The sequence below is a fragment of the Labrus mixtus genome, chromosome 23 (genome assembly GCF_963584025.1).
Source record: "Labrus mixtus chromosome 23, fLabMix1.1, whole genome shotgun sequence".
In the NCBI taxonomy this organism is placed as follows: domain Eukaryota; kingdom Metazoa; phylum Chordata; class Actinopteri; order Labriformes; family Labridae; genus Labrus; species Labrus mixtus.
This window is the reverse complement of record NC_083634.1, coordinates 5,656,982-5,676,732: the sequence shown is the minus strand read 5'-3', so window position 1 is coordinate 5,676,732 and position 19,751 is coordinate 5,656,982. Positions and strand designations below refer to the sequence as shown.

The 19,751-nt window shown below is 46.0% G+C and overlaps 1 protein-coding gene across 3 annotated transcripts in view; it reads right to left on the bottom strand.

The window, feature by feature from the left end:
* Positions 1-19,751, bottom strand: part of afap1 (actin filament associated protein 1) — an 81,030-nt gene that overhangs the window by 29,651 nt on the left and 31,628 nt on the right. For all 3 annotated transcript variants that reach the window (XM_061031363.1, XM_061031362.1, XM_061031364.1), the window contains exons 2-3: positions 7,321-7,449; positions 6,945-7,027 (exon numbers count right to left, since the gene is read on the bottom strand). In XM_061031363.1, the coding sequence (XP_060887346.1) occupies positions 6,945-7,027; positions 7,321-7,449 (212 nt within the window). The remainder of the gene's footprint in view (positions 1-6,944; positions 7,028-7,320; positions 7,450-19,751) is intronic.

Below are 19,751 nucleotides of genomic sequence, written 5' to 3'. Positions count from 1 at the left end.
TAAATCATTGTGACTCTTACTTCTCTCCTGATTGAACTTATAATAAATGCATCCTCTAGATATAACATTTACTCCAGATGCTTCTCATGGAGGCGACACTTCCTTGTTTTCATTTTGTGACATTTTGTGATTTGTGGCATAAAGAATGAAAACAAGAACAAAACATTCCCTGACTCAGCTCTTGAGTTTGTCAAAGATTGTTGCGTTTTTTCTTTGTTGGGGTTTTTGTACTCTACGTCTACTTGTTGACTTGTTTGCTTCGATGCAGCTCATTTCAACAAAAGTCATTTACATTTTTACTTTCTCCGCTCTTTTGTTCTGACTTCTCGGCAGCTGAACGAGAAGCGTTCATGTGGCCGAGGCAGCGAGCTCGTCGATGACAGGAGTGTATTTCATGCCAAAGATAAAAGAGCAATATGAGCACGGCATAAATCTGACGAGTGAAAAGAGACAGAAAGAGAAAGAAGAGACGCTGTGAGACTTCAGCGGGATCTCGTCACATTCTGTGGTTATCACCAGTCTAATTAGAGCCAGATCTTGTTCTTGAGGCGAGGGTTGTGGAGAGGACCAAACTGGACTTGATAAGATCCTGGTTCTCTTTGAGTCTATGTACAATATGTGTGCCTGAGCAGAGACACCAGTCGTCGTCCTTTAAATCAGGGGTTCCCAAACTTTTCATCCCACGACCCCCAAAATAACGATGCTAGAGACGGGGACCCCCTCTGTCCCTGGAAGTGGTTAAAGCATAAAATTGCATACAGCAGCACGCACTAATGGGCCTTTCCAAACACACATCAGAACAACAGTAAAAAATACAACAGACTAAAAATAACTGAACAACATTTTTGTATTTCATTTCACAATAATGGGTAAAATATGTATTTTCAAGTCATTTCCAGTTTGTATTTGTTTTTGGAAGGCATCTCGCGACCCACCTCCCAGTGTCTCACGTCCCCCCAGGGGGTCCCGACCCCCACTCTGGGAACCACTGCTTTAAAGCGTTGTGCACTCACACACAGCTCAGACATGACTACATCACGAGCGCTGTGTTTATATGGACTTGAGTATCCCCATTATTTTTTATTCTTTCATTAGGAAAGACAAGAAAGTGTCATCGTCGCTTCATAAGTACTACGCTCTCGTTGCCACCGCCATGTTTGTATTGCCGATACATCACTTGGCTGAGGTCGTGTCTGGGCAGGAAGTCATCAGCGGTCAGAACGCTTACCTAGTGTGAGTGCGCCCTAAAAGTGTGATACTCAAGTCCACGAAGAAAGAGGCTACTCTCACTTTATTACTTCTTTCTACAAAAAGGGTGCAACTCCTCCAAAAAGCCCACAAACGTCTCGATAAGTGCCGACTTCTCTGTGAAGGAAGCACATTAAAACCGTCTGTCAGGTGGCCAAGAAAAGTGGAGTCGAAGAGCGGAATGCCTGACCCAAAAAGTGAACAATAGAAAGTCAATGTTTTGATGGTCACTTCCTGTTGGGCTTCAAGTGCTCTGAAAAACAAGGCACAAGTCTGTGACTGAGAGTCTGCAGGAACTTCAGAAACACCTTTTTCTCGTCATTAACAGGCAGAGCGAGGATCATTATTGTTCCCATAGAAACATTTTTAACCCTATGGTTTCATTTTTGTTTCATTTAGTCTAATAGGCTCTCATGTATCAGGAGTCACTTCGGCTGCACGTACACTCAGTTCACAGTACACAAAACAAACGCACACTCTGAGAGGAGGGTCCCTGGGTGGTTCCAAGCAGACCAGTTTGAGCCTGACAAACCTAAAACAGGGCCCTGTGGCCGTCTATTTGATTAGTGGACATCCTGTTGGGTCTGCTGATCCTTAGTGACATTAGTGTGTGTGTGTGAGAGAGAGAGAGAGAGAGAGAGAGAGAGAGTGAGAGAAAGAGAGATCAGCATTTTTGTCCTAAGAAATACCAACAACATGTTTCTTAAACAGCTATAGTGATTTGATATCTGAACACTTTTTGTGCGCACAGTGTGAGAACATTTTGATCATTTGTTACAGAATTAAAGTAACTACTTTGATATATTTGCAGTTGATGGTGTCATTCCTTGGAGAATCGTCTCATATGCCTAAAATCTGTGCCACATAAAAGCTGTACAACCATTAAGATTCTTTTATTTATGATGTGGCTCTAAAGGTTTTTCTCTTTCATGATGCAGACAGCTGTATCTGACCCCCTGCTGCCTGTCAGCGAACTTTACACCACAGGTACTCTAACTTCATGATGTCATTAGATTTACAACCCGATTACATCAAAGACAGACGCTTTAGCTTGCTGCTGGAAAGAAAGAATTAAGATTCTAGTTTTGAATTTAAGTTAGTGTAGATTGATTTTAATCAAGGCTGTCAAATTATACATTTTTTTAAATCACGATTAATCGCATGTTTGAAATCCCATATGATAAATTGCATTACAAAACAGTTTGTGTCACGCTCTTATTTTGGTACTGTCTTAGGCTGAGGGTACTTCACTTCCTGTTTGGAAGTTTGAAAGCCTGTGCGCTTTTATTCTTTAAATAAAGTAAGGCCCTTCCTGTAGCTGGGAGGTTAGGACATGAAGTTAAGCACAGAAACAGGAAGTGGTTAGGGATCCCAAACTGAGGTCAAACAGCTCAAAGGAACGGTAACAAAAGGTCAATGTGTGATGTCATAAGGTCAATGTGTGATGTCATAAGGTGGATATTTCTTTGGACTCATCAGCTGAGCTGTCTGAGAGTTTGTTAAAGTGAAATGAGACATTCAAAGATGCAGCAGTGTCCTTCTTTTACATCACTGAGACTACAGGGAGACACTGAGGACGACTATCTATGGTGAGCCTGAAGGGACAAAATAGAATGAGATAAAAAAAAAAAGAATGCATCAATTTCGGACCTTAATTGCATCTCGATCGATGACAGACTTTTTTTTATAAATATGCATGAAAGAAAGTCGAGCTGCAGCCTCTGGGAGGGCGGTCCTGATTCACATGGCTACTTCCACACTTTAGGATCAGTGTGATAACTCCGTATCATCACTGAGCATTTGAAACGGCGTCAGACTCCTCCAGAGTCATTATTCCTTATATAACACTAAGTAATCATCATGGCTTCCACACACAGGGGCATTGATGTAGCATCTGAAGCCACAGGCTCTCGGTCGTGCGGAGTGTTGGTTTGGCTCGCCACCGAGGCTTGACGGGTCACAGACAGACCGTGGCCGAGGCCGTCTCTTCCTCCTCCGTACGTCTTCTATCAGAGCTCTCATTTCTATTTACTGCACTCTCTCACCACCAATAACTCACGCCTGACGCTGGATGAAATATTCACGTTTGAAAATGAGCGTTGAAGAACGGTTTCCTCTGCACTAAATCTTCTTCTTCTTTGTTTCTTTAACTCCTCCGCCCCTCCTCCTTTCTCTCGTCCTGAACCCCGTCTCTTTGTTCGAGTCCGTTTCTGCAGGCGGGGATTCATGCAACTCTAAAGGGTGCAGAGTTATTCCCTCCCCGCCCCGACAGCTTCTCCAGAGGTCAGTGTGGAAATGTGATGAATGGTAATTTCAGAGCAGACAGACAGCTACAGAGAGACGGCGAGCTGGAAGGAAATAAAAGACAGGAGCTGAGTTTCCATCCAACTATATTTATGAGAGTTGAACTTTAACCACCCGGATTCTGCAGATCCTACACAAGTGATACTTCTTTTTTTATAATTAGAAACACTATTCTTACACTTAGAGGATGTTGAATAGGCGGACACATCTGGAGCATCTCATGTCTTGTAGGTTCCTCTGGATCGTTGGCGGGGAAGGCCTGCTGCTATGTGTACTGTCTTAAGCTGAGAGTACTTTACTTGCTGTTTGAATTCAATTGTGCTTTTATTTTGAAATAAAGTAAGGACCTTCCTGTAGATGGAAGGTTAGGATATGATCTTAAGCACAGAAACAGGAAGTTGTCAGGGATCAGAACCTCATGAAAATGGGTCAACGTATAGCCTAGCGGTTATGTCACACTCTCCACGTAGGGAGGCAAAAGTCCTCGTCGCATTGTAGGTGGGTTCGAATCCGACGTCGGCCCTTTGCTGCATCTCATCCCCCACTATCTCCTCCCGACAACGTATAGCACCAAGCGGTCCGGTTCAGCTCGGTACCCATTTATTGGCGTTTCCACTGTCAAAAGTTGGGAATGGTACCAAAATGAAGGATCTGTACCGTCCTACTTTTTTGGTACCCTTCTGCTGGGGCGCCAAGAGTACCGATCCGACCCTAAAGGGTCTCTTTTGTTTACTGTGTCCCAGTTCTTCTTCTCAGTTGAACTTAATAAATGCGGGCTACACTGTGTTGGGCTGCTATGATGTCACACTATTTCTTAGCTGACGCGGCTATCTCCATCTGTCTTACACTCCGCTTACCAAATAAGGGCACGGTTTGCTGTGGAAACGCAAAGCGAGAGCAGGGTTTACCGTACTGAACTAAACCAGAGCGCTTGGTGGAAACAGGGCTCATGTCTCTCTTTGGCGGTCTTGTCTATTAAAAGGCAAAAAATGCCCCCAAAACATAATTAAAGTAAAACCGTCTCAGTTTGTTGTTTTAAGTGTCTGACGTGACAACGCTACAGAACAGATTCTGACAGAGAGAGACCTTCTCTTTAAAGTCAGATTCTTTAAACCACAAACAGCTGTTGTGTCACTCTTCTTCTTCTTCAAGGCGACCAGACTCCATTGACAAAAACAGCCATTTTACACGGAGGTTTGCTGCTTTGATGGGTGAGTTTGTTCATGTCATTGTGGGACTTTGATGTTCTGAATGGTGAGTTTGGATCCAATGTTTGTTGGACACACAATAACTCAGACAAACGACCTGACTGGAGCAGCCGGAGGGCGAACACTCCCGTACTGTCTGAGGTCAAACGCTTGTTTTTCTAAATGGGGTTTGGTTGCTTTGAACACAGTGATGTCATGGTGATGTCATGGTGGTTGCTCATTCTCTGTGTTGGGATCCGTTCTGCGATGTTGTCAGAAACTATCTGAGCTTTATTCAGACTGCCAGCTCAAGGCGCGATCTTAACGCCACGTCTTCAATATGAAGGTCATGGAGGCGTAATGGAAAGAAGTGATTCGACCTCTGTGCCGCCATTCCAAGGTAGCAGCAGAGGCGTCACAGGGGCGAGACAGGGTCACTGTTAAGACGTGTTTGTGTATGTGGATCGCTGTCTGTAAAGGCTGGTTACACACACGACAAAGATTTTCTTATCTTGATTATAAAAACGTCGGAGAACCACAGACTTCTGGGACAGTTTCAACCGACGCTCACACCACACGGCTCGGGCCAGAGCACACACCTGCCGTAGAAATGATTCCACACACACGAGATCTCACAGAAAACACGCGCGATCAAACGTGACTTCAGAAGAAAAAACAAACATGGCGGACGATGGACTTGGTCAGGGGGCTCGGTTTAAGTGTTTTAAGTTCGCCGCCATTTTTGTGGGCTGTAAAAGTGACGCCGCATACGGGTGGTGACGCCTCCAGTTTTGCTCACTCTCATTGGCTGTTGCCAAGTTGTTAAAATTGTTTCCATGCAACGTGAAGTTTTGTATTATTTACTGAGCCATCGTGCAGATCACATCTGAGTTGGAGTGTCAATAACATGAGGCGGGCTGATGACGCCACTTCCACACTGAAGGAATCAGACGAAGTAGGAACAAATATCAGCCTACTGAGCAGGAGGTCGGAGAGAAGGGTCAGTCTACTGTCAGATTGTGTAGGAAGCACCCACAGCCAACAAATATTTTCAATAGCTGGCACCATCAGGTAAGAATCACATCCCTGTACATCTCAACAATGTCGACTAAAGCCGTCTTAACTCCTGGTGTTTTCTCCTGGACGACAGCCGGGCAATCAGCTGCACATAAAGGATCAGTCTCACTGTCAGCGAAAGTAAAAGAAAGGTTTCGCTTTCCTGAGTAATAAAGCAGTTTTCTCAAAAGACAACAACAGCCGCTACGAAAACAAAAAGAGGAAGAGGAGGGAGATAGAAAGTGGTGAAACATCTCTCCTCCTCCTCCTCCTCCTCCTCCTCCTCCCGTTCACTTTTCCGGGAAAACTTCGGCAGTGATTTCCAGACACACACTGGGGTCACCGGAGGAGGCTGAGGCCGTCGACTGGTTCTAATTACAAACTGCACTGTAAGGACTAGTGCTGCCTCGGTGTGTTTCTGAGTGTGTGTGTGTGTGTGACAGAGAGACAGAGAGAGAGAGAGAGAGAGAGAGAGAGAGAGAGAGAGGATGTAGAACAAGGTGTTGTGGCTTATTGTTATGGTGAGAAGGCTTTGCGGGCCATCACAGTCACCTGCTTTCTATCAGAGGCATCTGCTCTGATACACACACACAAACACACACACAAACACACACACACACACTGCCTGCTTGTCCTCTCGCTTGCTCTCTTCACACACACACACACGTATGCACACACACATTATGTCATAGCAGAGATGTTTGCAGTGACTGTCAGGGTGATGCAAGGCGCTGTGTGAGACAGGAAAACACATCGAAGCCATGACTCGTCTCCTACTGCTTAACAGGAGGCCGTAAAAAGAGCCTGAACGCGGCGCACATGGTTTCCACGTCTCGCTGGATTACTGCGGCTGACACTCATGTGACTGAAAGCAGCTCCAAGGGAAGTTTAAATACGATGCTGCGTTTTGTACACACACCTTTATTTAGGAGCCGAGTATTGAACCTCGACCTGTGAAGTAACAAAGCTGGGGATGGGAACCGAATACCAGTTCTTTTTGGTGCTGGTACGTGATTGGCGATTACGTGATCCTGTCAGTATTTACACAAGTCCCTCTACTTTAAAGCGCTGGCTGTCAGCCAAACAAACAGCGGACTGGTCACTTCATTACAGGCTGCTTCTTTTTCTGTTGTAGGATTGAAGTCTTACCAGCCATGGATGAGGGATCTCAGGGAGGGGCATCTGAGGCGGGGCCGGCAGACCACTGTGGATCTCGGACTTGAATGACGGCTCTGAGAAGGAGTGGCAAGTGAAAGAAAGTTACTGACTGCAGAGTCTGTGTGTCGACGTCAGTAGCCTCAACTTTAATCCAGGCTGAACTTGAACGAAACTTCAAACAGTGAGTACAAAGTAGCTAACCAAATGTTCTCATAGTGATGGGTAAATAATGTTTGCATGTTCCAGTAGATTCAAACGTTTGATAAGCAGAGAATATTCCATCTGGATGCATTAAATAAAAAAGCCTTTTGCATTCATGACACGTGTGTGGTTCTCTGTCGTGCACACAAGAGGTTCATCATCTCACCTTTTTCTGAGAGGACTCTGTGCAGGATGTTGGACAGGTGCAGCTTCCTCTCTCGGACCCCGGCGCTCAGGTACTCTCTGTCCAGCAGGTCCAGGAAGAGACGGAGCTCACACACCAGCTCCTCCATCGCTGCAGCACAAACACAAACACACACACACACAGAGAGAGAGAGAGAGAGAGAGAACGTATTTAGTGAACATTTTTAGCCAAGCGGCAAACTCCGGTGTTGAAAAATGAAGCCAATGCGGAAGTGCAAAATCCTGCAGTTCATTGAGTGTCCACTAGAGGCTGGCTGCAGAAGCACAGGAAGTCACATACACACCACAGGCAAAAAAGCTGTTTTTACAGCACAAATAATCATGTTTACAGCCTGGTACAAAAAACTACATAGGTCTGATTAGTTATTGTCATCACTGGCACACACTGTTTTTTTTAAACGGCTCCGTTTTGATTTTGAAAACGATACGTGTTATCCATAGTTAGGCGCTTAACAGACATGATTGACAGGTGGGCGCAATTTAACGGTTTGTCAGGAGGTTTAAAACCCGCTTCAGCTCCAGCTCTCAGCCTGTCGTTAGGTCGACTGAAAGTTAGACTGAGACAGCATTTCCAACATGGAGACCACAGATGAGCTTCCAGCGCCCCCTGCAGGAACAGACGAGGGATCTCAGGGATGGGCATCTGCCGTCACTCAGGCTTCAACCATTAATATTTACAGTCTCTGGTTTTAGCAGAAGTTGTGAGGAATTCAAGATTTAAAAGGCTGGAGACTGTAAGTGGAACAACTTAGGGTAAGTCAGAGATTTCAAAACAAGAGGTGCATCACCCTGAACACAGGACCAGACCACATCCATTAATCCACCTGAACGCTCCCTGTGTTTGAGTTAAAGCTGTTCTGAAGTTATCTGCTCTTTCATCTAACACTAAACAGACTCTGAACAAAAGCAACACACCGTTATACAACAGGCGAGTGTGCAGCCAGGTAGAGACGGAAAACAGAGCGTCCAGTCAGTCAATCAATCAGCTCAGGACCAGACCTGGCAACCCACCTGACGCACATTCTGCTGCAGAGTTCTTTCTGTCTGCTGGTGGAAAACAACGACACCGCCTCCTCCTCCTCCTCCTCTCACAGAGCGAAAACATCAGGAGGAACCAGAAGTGGAGGTACACCTTCACAATGATCACATCTGACAGCTGGTTGTGATACGGACGGCATCGCATGGAGCCGACACGCTCTGCAGATCACAAACATCTCGCTCTGTTCCTGTGCAGCTCGAGCTTACAGTCAACACGTGATGGTATCGCAGGTGACGACATGGTGCAGGTGAGCGGCTGCAGACTTGAAAGAGCGAGTGGAGTGAAGAAGATGATAAGCTCAGGAAAAGCTGACTGGGCGGATATAGTAAAGGAGACGTCACGCTGGATGTAACCTCGATCAAGATCAGTAAGTGAGAATTAAAGTTCAGCTCCTTCACATGATAAACCTTCAGGCTGAAAAAAAACCACGTCTTCATTGTTCATTCATTCAATGAACTTCCAGTCACAAGCCGACTCTCTTCGAGTACATTTCTGGGAATATTTGTCCAATAAATCAAGAAAGATATCAGAAATAAAACTAATGACAGGTGCATGGGTAATAAGCCCAATGGAAATATTTGGCGGAGTCACACCACCTGAAATATTAAAAAAGAACCAGAAGGCCGCTCGGAGCCTGCAAACCAACGTGAATGAAACTCTGGCACATGTTTACATTCTGTAGTTTTTATTCGGGCCAGACTGATTTTGAGTTTTTGATATTGGGGAGTAAAATAATTCAAAAAGATGTATCGGCCGATATCTTCCTAAGCTTGGATTTATGTAGAGATAGAAAAACTGAGCTGTTGTATCATAAAAATCAGGCTTTACATAATAATATTGAAGCAACTTTGGCCTAGCTCTTAGATCCCGCCGCATGCACAGAGGCCTTAGTCCTCCGAGCTGACGACCCCGGGTTCAAATCCGACCCGTGGCTCCTTTATCCTGCATGCCATCACCCACTCTCTCTATCTCCTGAATTCCTACTCTATCCACTGTCCGATCAAATAAAAAGGCATAAAAGCCAAAACATATCAAAGCCAGAAGCACGGGAGGTGAACTAATGTGACCCAAGTGTTAAATATCCGGGCAGTCTAAAACAAACCCCGCCCCTCCAACCGCTCCACGTGCTGGACCAACGAGTCCGTCTCCATGGCGGGGACTCTGTGTTCCTACTACTCTCCTCCAGGTACGTGATGAACAACAAACCTCTCCTCGTGAACACCACGTCTGAACAGAACTCACACAGGTCAGTTTCTATGATTAACCGTGGACAGGTGAGGCCGCAGCTCGCTGGAGGAACGCGGAGACATGTTCCTCTTGAAATCTCATATTTATAAACTGCACGTTTCCAATGCACTCTTTTTTCAGAGCAGCTCGGAGGCTGGGTCCTCAGCGTCTTTCACACATTCCTCACGCTAACCAAATGATCCTGCAGGAGAGAGAGGGAGGGGAGGACAAACCAGGAAAGAGGGAGAAGGAGAGAAGAGAACGTGATGCAGAAAGTGACGCAAGGAGTCAAGATTATTTTTTTTCCACCTTGTTGATATGATGCATTTAGCATTTAGCTTGACCGATTGAATCAGATTGAGATTCTGTTGAACTACACGTAGCATTGATATAAAGACAAATATTCTCTTTATACCGTCGTATAGAGGACTCTGTTGATGCTTCTGACACTTCTGCATCTTTGCCTCAGGAGACCCCCCGCCCCCCGCCCCCCCCCCCCCCCCCTGACTGACAGGGATAGCCCCCTGCTGTGAGGTGCATGTATGAACAACCAGATCAGGAGGATATAAGGGGCCAGTCCTCCAGAAATGATCTAAAAGTGTTCAGGAGTGCGTGTGTTAAAGATGGCTCATGTCAATCGAACTCTGCCGGTGAGTTTTTTTTTAATTTCAGGTCATTTTTTTGGGGGCTTTTATTTGACGGCGAGGTGTTTGAGGGAGTGGAGGGTGACATGTACGAAATAGAGTCAGGACCCAGAGTTGATCCTGCGACCGAGGTTCACCGAGGACTGAAGCCTACACACACACACACACACACACACACACACACACACACACTGTTCCTGTTTGAGCCAAGCTGTCTTCACTGCTCCATTTACTGTTTCACAGTTTTGTGCAACCTGTGCAATACTTAACCTCCACAGGGGTGGTCAAAAAACTACCCCTGTGTGTGTGTGTGTGTGTGTGTGTGTGTGTGTGTCGTTAAAACCATAAAGCCAGCTCTCAAGATTACCAGAGTCGGCGAGGGAAAATCAAGTGGCACGGAGCGAGGAGGACCACCCTCAAACACGGCCCGAGGGCGAGTAAAAAGTACCTCATCGTGCAAACAAACCCTCCCACGCCCTTCCTTCAAAGACTCACTCCTCCTGTCTCACTCTCTCCTTTTCTCCGTCTGTCACTCCACTCCACCTCTCTTTTTAAAGCATGTGCACGCATTTGTTCATTAAACGCATACTTTCGATTGTGCAAACAGCCTCTTTTTCACGCACACAGAACACGTTTAGGTCAGTCGTCTGATAGCTCACATATTCTTTCAATTATATTTACATCAGGGCAAATATAATTTCCTCTAACCACATTTGCTGTGTCAACACCACGCATGCATGACAAATGATGGAAGCTCTTTCCAAGAAAAACAATGAATCCCTACACCCAGACACACACGCTGAAAACACCTCGACATGTCGGAGGGATGTTTTCACTGCGAGGTATTCACACTTCCCGGAGCTCAGAACAAAGCGGGTTTTTCCTGGGTGAGGTGTGTTGTTTTTTTTTTGTTTTTTTTTTCTCGAGACGGCCGGGGTCATGTTTGGGTCTCGGAGAGAACTCGAGACCCCGAGGCTCCAACGCTGGAGTTGTTGTCGGTGCAAAAAAATGCTTCTGTGGGTTAGAGGGAGGAGGGGTTTTCTGTGCTATTTCCCAGAATACAGCTGTTCTGATAGACAGCACACAGACTGAGCCCGTGCCCCCTCTGTGTGTGTTTCAGGTGTCTGCTAACAGCAGTGACTTTAACACGTCAGGGTGTGTTTAGTCTGGCTGTTTCTCTCACACACACACACACACACACACACACACACACACACACACACTTTAAAAAGTGTGTGTCCTTGTTTCAACATGAATTTAGAGTAATTGTTCTGGATCATTAGTCGAGAAGATTCAGGGTCATGCTGACGCTCAGAAACTACAACAAGCTGTGAACTACAAAAACATCAGAATCACTCGTCACTGTTCATCTGTTGAAAGGTTTTTACTTACAGACAAGTTATCCGGGACAAGGCGGTGGAGGTGGTGGGGGGGGGGGGGGGGGGGGGGGGGGGGCACTTATTGAAAGATGCAGCTTTTCATATTACAGTCAGAGGAGGTCAGGTTGAACAAACAGCAACGTTTTCGAGCTGCTCCCAGAGGTGTTCCCAGACCAGGTGGGATATATATTTCTCATAGTCAACCCCGGGGTCTCCTCTCAGCTGGACGAGCCCAGAAAACCTGGACCGGGAGGCATCCTGATCAGATGCTCAAACCGCCTCAACCGGCTCCTTTCGATGTGAAGGAGTAGCAGCTCTACTCCGAGCTCCTCAGCCTCCCTCTAAGGCTGAGCCCAGACTCCCTCCAGCTGCTTGTATCGACAATCTTATTCTTTTTGTCACTACCTAAAGCTCCTGACAAGAGGTGAGGGTTGGAAGGTGGATCGACTGGCAAATCAAAACCTTTGCTTTCAGGTTCAGCTGCTTCTTCACCTCGACGGTCCAGCACAACGCCCCTGCATTACTGCTGATGCTGCCCCAATCCGTCCGTCATTCTCACGGTCCAAAGTCTTAAACTTTGCCTCCTTACCATCCAATTCCCTGAAACTCTTACATCCCAGCTTTTACTGCTGGTCTTGTGACCCAAACAATCTGTCAGACCCAGTCCAGACCTTCTTACACCGATCAGTCGTTTAGACCACAAGAAAAATATGAAAATATGTGCCCAGCTTGAGGTGGCGTTCTAGTTTGGGGTAGAAAAGCAGGAAGGGTGTAATTTGTCACAGAAAGGTTATATAACATCGAAAGACACATCAGCAGACTGCATGTCATCTCTGTGTCGCACGCCATGACAGACGCCATCAAAAAAAATCTCAAAATCATCCAAAAAGTATTTTCATTCAGACGGGGAGGATGTCCGGGGTAAAAACCTTTTTCTCTGTTGCAGGTGATAGACCCCTCCCCCTCCCCCTCCCTCCACAAAGCCGACGGATGCACGAGAAGCTCCGACACATTCGATCGTCTCCGCTCAGTACTGTCTCTGTGCCTCTGGGAAACTTTTATTGCGCTGTGGGCTGAGCGTTACAGTAAGACGGTGGTTTTTCTTTTTCGTTAATTGAGGTCGGGTTTTATGGCCGGGCATCGTCATGGTTACTGCTTCCAGCGTGCCACCAAAACACAGCAGGCATGATTGCATAAGAAGCTACACACACACAAACACACACTAAAGGAAAGGCAATGCAAAGTTTCCAACAGTCCGTACACAAGATACAGCCACAGAAGATACGCTTCAGCTGCTAAAATCACTTCAATGATTCTGTTCAAACTCTGAACAAAGACATCCAGGAGGCAGCGATAGGAGGTAAATGTTTGCATGCTCTCTCTCTCTCTCTCTCTTTTTCTACATCTGCCTCTATACAACTTTCTCAGCTCGTCCAGTCGCAGCAGACGGCTGTTCACAGAGAGTTCGGTTCTGCTCTCGGTTTCTGCCTCGTTGTAAGAAAGGTTTTCCTCGCTGCTATTGCAAAATGTGTTTGCTTGGGGGGGGTGGAGGGGTGGAGGGGTGGGAACAAAGTTTGGTTTCATTACGTGCACAGAGATCGCACCACTGGCGTGCAGACAGTCACTGGTGGTGTGCTGGTTGCAGGGTATAAACGTCACCCTCCCCTCCCCACTCGCTCGAGGTGAATGTTTCTGAATATTTCCTGCTGTGTTCTCACACATCAGCTCACTCGGACTTTTTTTCAAGCATGGACAGCCTTGCGGTTATGTCGCGCCCCCCCCCCCCCCCCATGAACAGAGGCTGTTGTCCTCATCTCAGCGGCCAGGGGTTCAAATTCGACTTCTGGCCCCTTTGCTGCATGTCGTCCCCTTCGCTCTCTGCTCCCAACATTTCCTGTCTCTCTTCAGCTGAAGGCAAAAAGGCCACAAAAACAACTTCAAAAATCCACAAATGGATCTTAAAAATCAAACCCAGATAAATCAGTCTTCATTCGTTTTGCTCCAAGAACCTAAGTCTTCTGTTTTTTGATCTGAACATGTTTATGCTCATTGAAGCGTCTTTAAATTCTGATACATGTCATGTACAAAGTGGTCTACTCCGTCCTTAACTTACTGCGTCTCAACAATCTTAGCTGCAAGAGATTTTTGTTCAACGATAAAGAACAAAAATATTGATGGCTTAAACCCAACTTACTTAGCATTTCAAGTTGTGCAGATTTCAGGGATATGAAGTATTTAAAGATGCTCCATGAAATGACTGAAATAGAAGCAATAGTACCAACGCAGGGGCTGCTAGACCATTCCCTCTGCAGGGCTGTGAGGGTTAAATACATCTAATAATCTCTCTCCTCATAGTCTAAATATTCTCTCCCTATAATTGGAAAAAGCCTTAAATACGGCCCTATAGACCGGTGCATATGGTCTAAACTGCGGGTAAAAAGCTGTGAATGTCGTGCAATAATTCCAGTCATAAATGTTTCATATACGTCTGCAGAGCCTCGACTTGGACGAGCACCAAGAGAGAGAGAGAGAGAGAGAGAGGGAGAGTAGTGAGAGCAGGCGATGCTGCATTAGTTTATGATGAAAGACTCCCTGTCTCGCTCTCCCCTCGTGTCTCAGCTCTGTAATTATGAGGTCTGTGTGTTTGCTTCGTTCCATCGGGCATGCCAAGCGATCATCACAGAGCGCGGCTGATTCCTATCGAACTGTACAGGTGGTTCACCGTACGAGCAGATGTTTCTCTGACCGCAAACGCACATCTGCAGAAAACCCTGATTTAAAGACACGACAAGGGGCAGAAGAAAGGCTTGGAGACGGAGGGATGGAGCGGCGCTGACGGAGGTTTACAGAAGATATGGGAGAGGAGAATGAAAGGGGGGTTAGTCCAATAGCGAGCTAAAGACAGTATTTGTGGAGAGAGATGATTCGCCCTTTGGTATCTCTTTTAAAAGGTAATTAAAGGGTGCTTAGATAAAACCTCAGGCCAAAGACGGTGACTGGGGGGAAAGGGGAGGAACTTGTAAAGAAGCTCCAGCTGTGGGATTGGATCTACTGGTGGGAATGGGGGGGGGGGCGCGGAATGTGGTTTCCTTGATTGGGCCGGGATTGGAAGCTGCTTTGGTGTGAGAAGAAAGTGTCACATGGTGCAGACGTTTCTCATTAGTGAGGCTGTGAGAGATTCAATACGACTAAGACGTGGTGAGATCATTCACTTATCCACTTATGAAGTTAAACCCCCCCCCCCCCCCCCCCCCCCCCTCCACATACGCAGGGACGTGAATGATAACACGTTGATTGATCTACGACGTGTCCTTGATAATCAAAGTTCTGTCGTTAACATCATCTTCAGATTCTTTGTATAAAAACAGAAACACCTCGCTGCATTATGAACGCCTTCATGAAATGATCAGAAAAAGGGTTCCACACAGTCGGGTATCTGATTTTGAATTCTCCCTGACTTAAAGTTGGTTATTGGTTCATCCTGACCCCTCAGAAAATAAATGATAAATCCAGTCTCTCCTGTGTAAATGTGTCTCTGAGTCATGACTGTCTACAATGAGTGAGAAGCTCGAGTCCCGCTGGCTGTGTTGTTGTGAGAGCCGTGTTTACATGGACGGGACGGCCGGCTCCTCCCCTTGAGTATAAAAGCTGTTTTAGTCAAGAAGAACATACTCACTGATTATTTTGATGTCACATCAGAGTTTTTAGATCACGCTCATTCTGTGTCAGTTTATGTTCAATGTGAAGCTACAAGCTAACTAAAGAGTGCTAACATTAGCATGCTAACACAACAGTGCAGGAGACAATTGCAGCTCGAGCCGAGGATGGGGTTGGAGGTGTGTCTCTGGAGGAGAGCGGAGGCTTCAGTATGGAGGAGGTGTCGCCCAACAGGAAGTTTGTTTCGGTTTCATGCTGGTGCTCAAGGGCGACATCTACTGGATCAGAAAGTCGTTTTACATAACACATTAAGCCTCAAATATTCTTGCTTTTGAACCAAGCGTACATGTAGACAACTGGCTGTGTAATGAATGTAAATGTTCACATACTTGCTGATGTACAACGTGTGTTACTGGAGGATTCCTCTAGAGGGAGCACCACATAAATCAGACAGTGTAAAACACAGAAGTAGAGATGATCTGTCGCCAGTTATTTTGGCATGCACGTTTGTTGCTATGCAGCAACAATGGCACATCTTAGCTGCAGACTTGATTTTAGATATCCTTTTCTTGATCTCATACATGCATGTCTGGGAAATCCTGAGATCTGCATGGACGAGTCAATCTGAGCACATTAAGAGTAGAACTCGCTCAACGCTGTCTTCTAATCTTACGCCAGTGTCTCATCTTTAGAGGCCACATAAAGTCCTGATTGTGTCTGCCAGCTCCGGGCCTTTTCATCTGTCAACACACATTATATACTGCCCCCCCCCCCCCCCCCTCACCAGACACACCCATGTGAGAATCTGTGAGTCTGAGCATGTTCGACTCATTGACAGATCCAAAGTCAAGCCAGATCACCGTGCAAACTTTGCAGCTGAAATTTGTCCCGAGTGATTCCTGGACCCTTCCCTGAGCGGTTGTTGTTGTCATCTCTATCAAAAGGGTCTCTGTTAATCTGACAGGCCCCTTGCTGTGCGAACCCCCCCCCAACCTAATTTGGCAAACCACCAATAAAGCTTTGCTCTCTTAATCCCAAAGGCTTTGTCCAAGACAGACAGCCTAACAAGCTCATCCTATTACATCAATAAGCCCGTTAAAGACGCCCGCTGATGCTGATCAGAAACAATCCCTTCCCAATTGTCACAAATTAGCAAGACAACAATAAATGCCAAGATACAAAGATAGGACTAATTCAACTGTCAGCTTTAGATTGTCAGGCAGGAGTCCAAATGTAAAAGTTTGGTTGATGATGTTAAAGCAGTAGGCTTGTTGCCAGTTGTGTTATAGCTGAATAAACTTTCCTATTTGGCATCAGGCTCTTCCATGTTGTGCTCGAGCTCCTAATCCTTCTCCTGTGTTTTTCCAGATGGATATTGACAGGGAGGGAAGGCAGCGAGGTCTATGATTAGTCGGCCTCCAGATTTAAGTCTCTGTTCCCGCATGCCAGCTTACTGACGGGTCGGCTTTGGAGGGAAGGAGGAGAAATTACAAACTGGTTTCTCCTCATCCCTCCTCTTTGCTTCTGGGATTCATCCTCCAACCCACCACCTAAAAAAGGAGGGAGGGGTGGGGGTGGGGGGGGTTCACGTGTTTGACACATGAAAGCTTTTAAACTTCAATCATCATTGGGGCAACGAGGCTTTGGGAGCGAGGCGGAGAAGGGGGAAAAAGACCCCCAGCTCTAAAGCAGGACCAAATGGGCCAAGTGGGCCAGAACGGTGACACCATGTACCCGTTCTGCCCACATCACACACACCCCGATTAATTGCTCGTGGAGTCAGGGTTTCCGTGTGGAAAGCTGCAATAATAAAAGGTTATAAACACTTAAACACTTGTGCAATTTTGCCCCCAAAATATAGCACCCCAGAAGTGTGTGTGTGTGTGTGTGTGTGTGTGTGTGTGTGTGTGGGTGGGTGTGGGGGGGATTCTTCAGCAAGGACCTGCTGAAAGGAATCCTTGACTTGCAAAAGCAGCTGGATGTGTTTCCAACACCAGCTTGTCAAGAAAAGTGAGTCGGGGTTCCACAGACCAGTAGATCAACGGCTCTTCTTTTTCCCGTTTCCCCACAAAATGCTAAACCCAACTTTTACCTTTGGCCCAGGATCATACCTGTGAATTCTTGTTGGTCAACAAAGCTGTCAGATCTCGTTAACAGAAAGCGATGTGCACAAATTGCCGACTTAACCAATTGATTGTCATCACCCTCACTGGTTAGCACAAGAATGACGAGTCGGCTAAATGTTGTGTCTAAACTGAAACACATCATCTCGCCACTACTCCAGCTCTGGTTAACGCACTGCTCTACTACCAGGATGTAAACCAGCATCATCCGTAGCATGAAGCTCTTTGGCAGTATTTTGAATAATGGAGATAAAGTTGTATGTAGGTTGTGTCAGATTAAACTGATAAACTGTGTAACCACTTGACCGGAGCAATGTGTAACCAGCACATGAGGATGTTAACCTGAAGGCTGAAGGCTGGTGGTGCTGCCACTGCTAACGTTAACCACCCTCATCAGACACTATGATCCCATGTTAAGGCATGTTTAATCAACTTTGAGTGTTGTCTTTACTTCAGACTAGTCAACTAGTGTGAACTGAAATTAGCTTTTTACAAACGGGGAAAGAAGTCCCTCAGACAAAGGCTGCACAGCTCAATTAATTTGAGCTCCTTTTTGGTGAACTCTGTCTTCAGTTACTGTCCTGCTACTAGAACCTGACCAGTACAGAGTGTGTGACCTGTAAGCCAAGATCAGGACCAGGACTTCTCTGATGGACACCCAACTACTGGTGGTGGAGCACCTGTCCATCATCTCAGCTGAGTGGCGCTTAAAACGTATCTTTCAAGTAAAAGGAAGCTGAAATCTGGCTACCTGGTGATAAAAATAAAATCACCCTAAAAAAAAAAAAAACACTTTTCTGTGATTATTTGTAGAAAAAAAAAAACAGGTAAAAAAAAAGTATGCCTAAATGAAAACATCATGGCGCAGAATGGTTAGAAGGAATGTCAGATGCAAGATGAGACATGTACAGCTTTTACAATGCATGAATGGATTCAGCTCAGACAGTAATAACGCAGGAAAACAAAACCAAAGCTGACTCAACATTATGCAAACGTCTCCCTCGCATTGAATAAAAAGTCTGATCTGCATAATTCACGTCTCCTGTGTCACTTCAGGACGCTGTCTTCGCATTCCCTTGGTAAGTCATCGAGCTGTGAAAACATTGAACATAACTGTGGGACCACATGTACAACAATAAGACATGTTATCAGATGATAATATCAGTCTCCTTTATCACTTCAGAGTGTGTTCCTTGTCCCAAATGTGTGTAGCCAACAGTATCAGGATCCTGACTAAACAAGGGGGGGTTTACCTTCTGCTACATACCTGCATATTGGTCGACTTAAACTCACATTGGTTTAACCCTCGCCCAAATCCAAAACCAAAACACAATCTGCCGTGTTTTTCTGTGTGCCGCTGAGATGTGATTACAAGCCGTCTACACAATGAGCGTCTGTCAGAACCTCACCAAGTGGCCGGGCAAGAGAAGCCCCCGCCGGGCCACCTGATACCCTGCAGCTGCTAGCGGAGGTCCTGTTGTTGTAGGACTCCATTCACGGCTCGAGAACGAGACATCGGAGATATGGAGCATTTGTGTTGTCATTCCAGGATCATCTTGGGAAACCTCTCTGGCTGCAGAGTGGAGTTATCCCCGTGTTGACCTGGACTGTGTTCTACATCTGACCGGCTGCTTTAGCTGTCCAACGCAGCACTAATGTTCAGAACTCTTCTGATCCTTTTTTCATGTTTCAGTGAAGCATGCAGAAATAATGTGCTGTTTATGTATCCAGATCGGTTGTCTTAGCAACGTGGAGGTAATGAAAAGCAGAACGTCCTGAAGGTAACAATGCCAGAAAAACAATGAATCACGTTATGTAACAGTCGGCTCGGCTGTGTCAAAGAGCTGACAATGAAAACATCTCGTGAAGAAAAGGAAAGTTTCAGCATCGGGCTACATGCTTGTCAGGTGAGTTATTGCACAGTAGGTCATATGGGAGTGAGAGTATTTCAAGGTAACTGATTATGACATCGTGAAGAAGGGGTCATGGGGATCTTTCTCAGTGTCATGACTCGTCAATTCCATCAACACTTGCTTCTATTTCTGTTGTTTTACTGCAACAGCCCAAACTCAAATCACTATAAATGTACACAAATACTTGCGAGCCAGCTTGGAGTGTTGCAGGTATCTCTTGCACGAGGTCAGACCGGTCAGTTCAAGTTCTTACTCCAGACGATCGGCAACAGAGTCCGAAATAAAGCAAACTAAGACCCAGCTTTTCAAACTTTCACACCAGCGCAAACAAACTGCACAAACTTGGCAAACAAACTCGAGTTTTTTGCAGCAGAACCAAACACGTCAGGTGTGAAGACGCCCTTAGGTAAC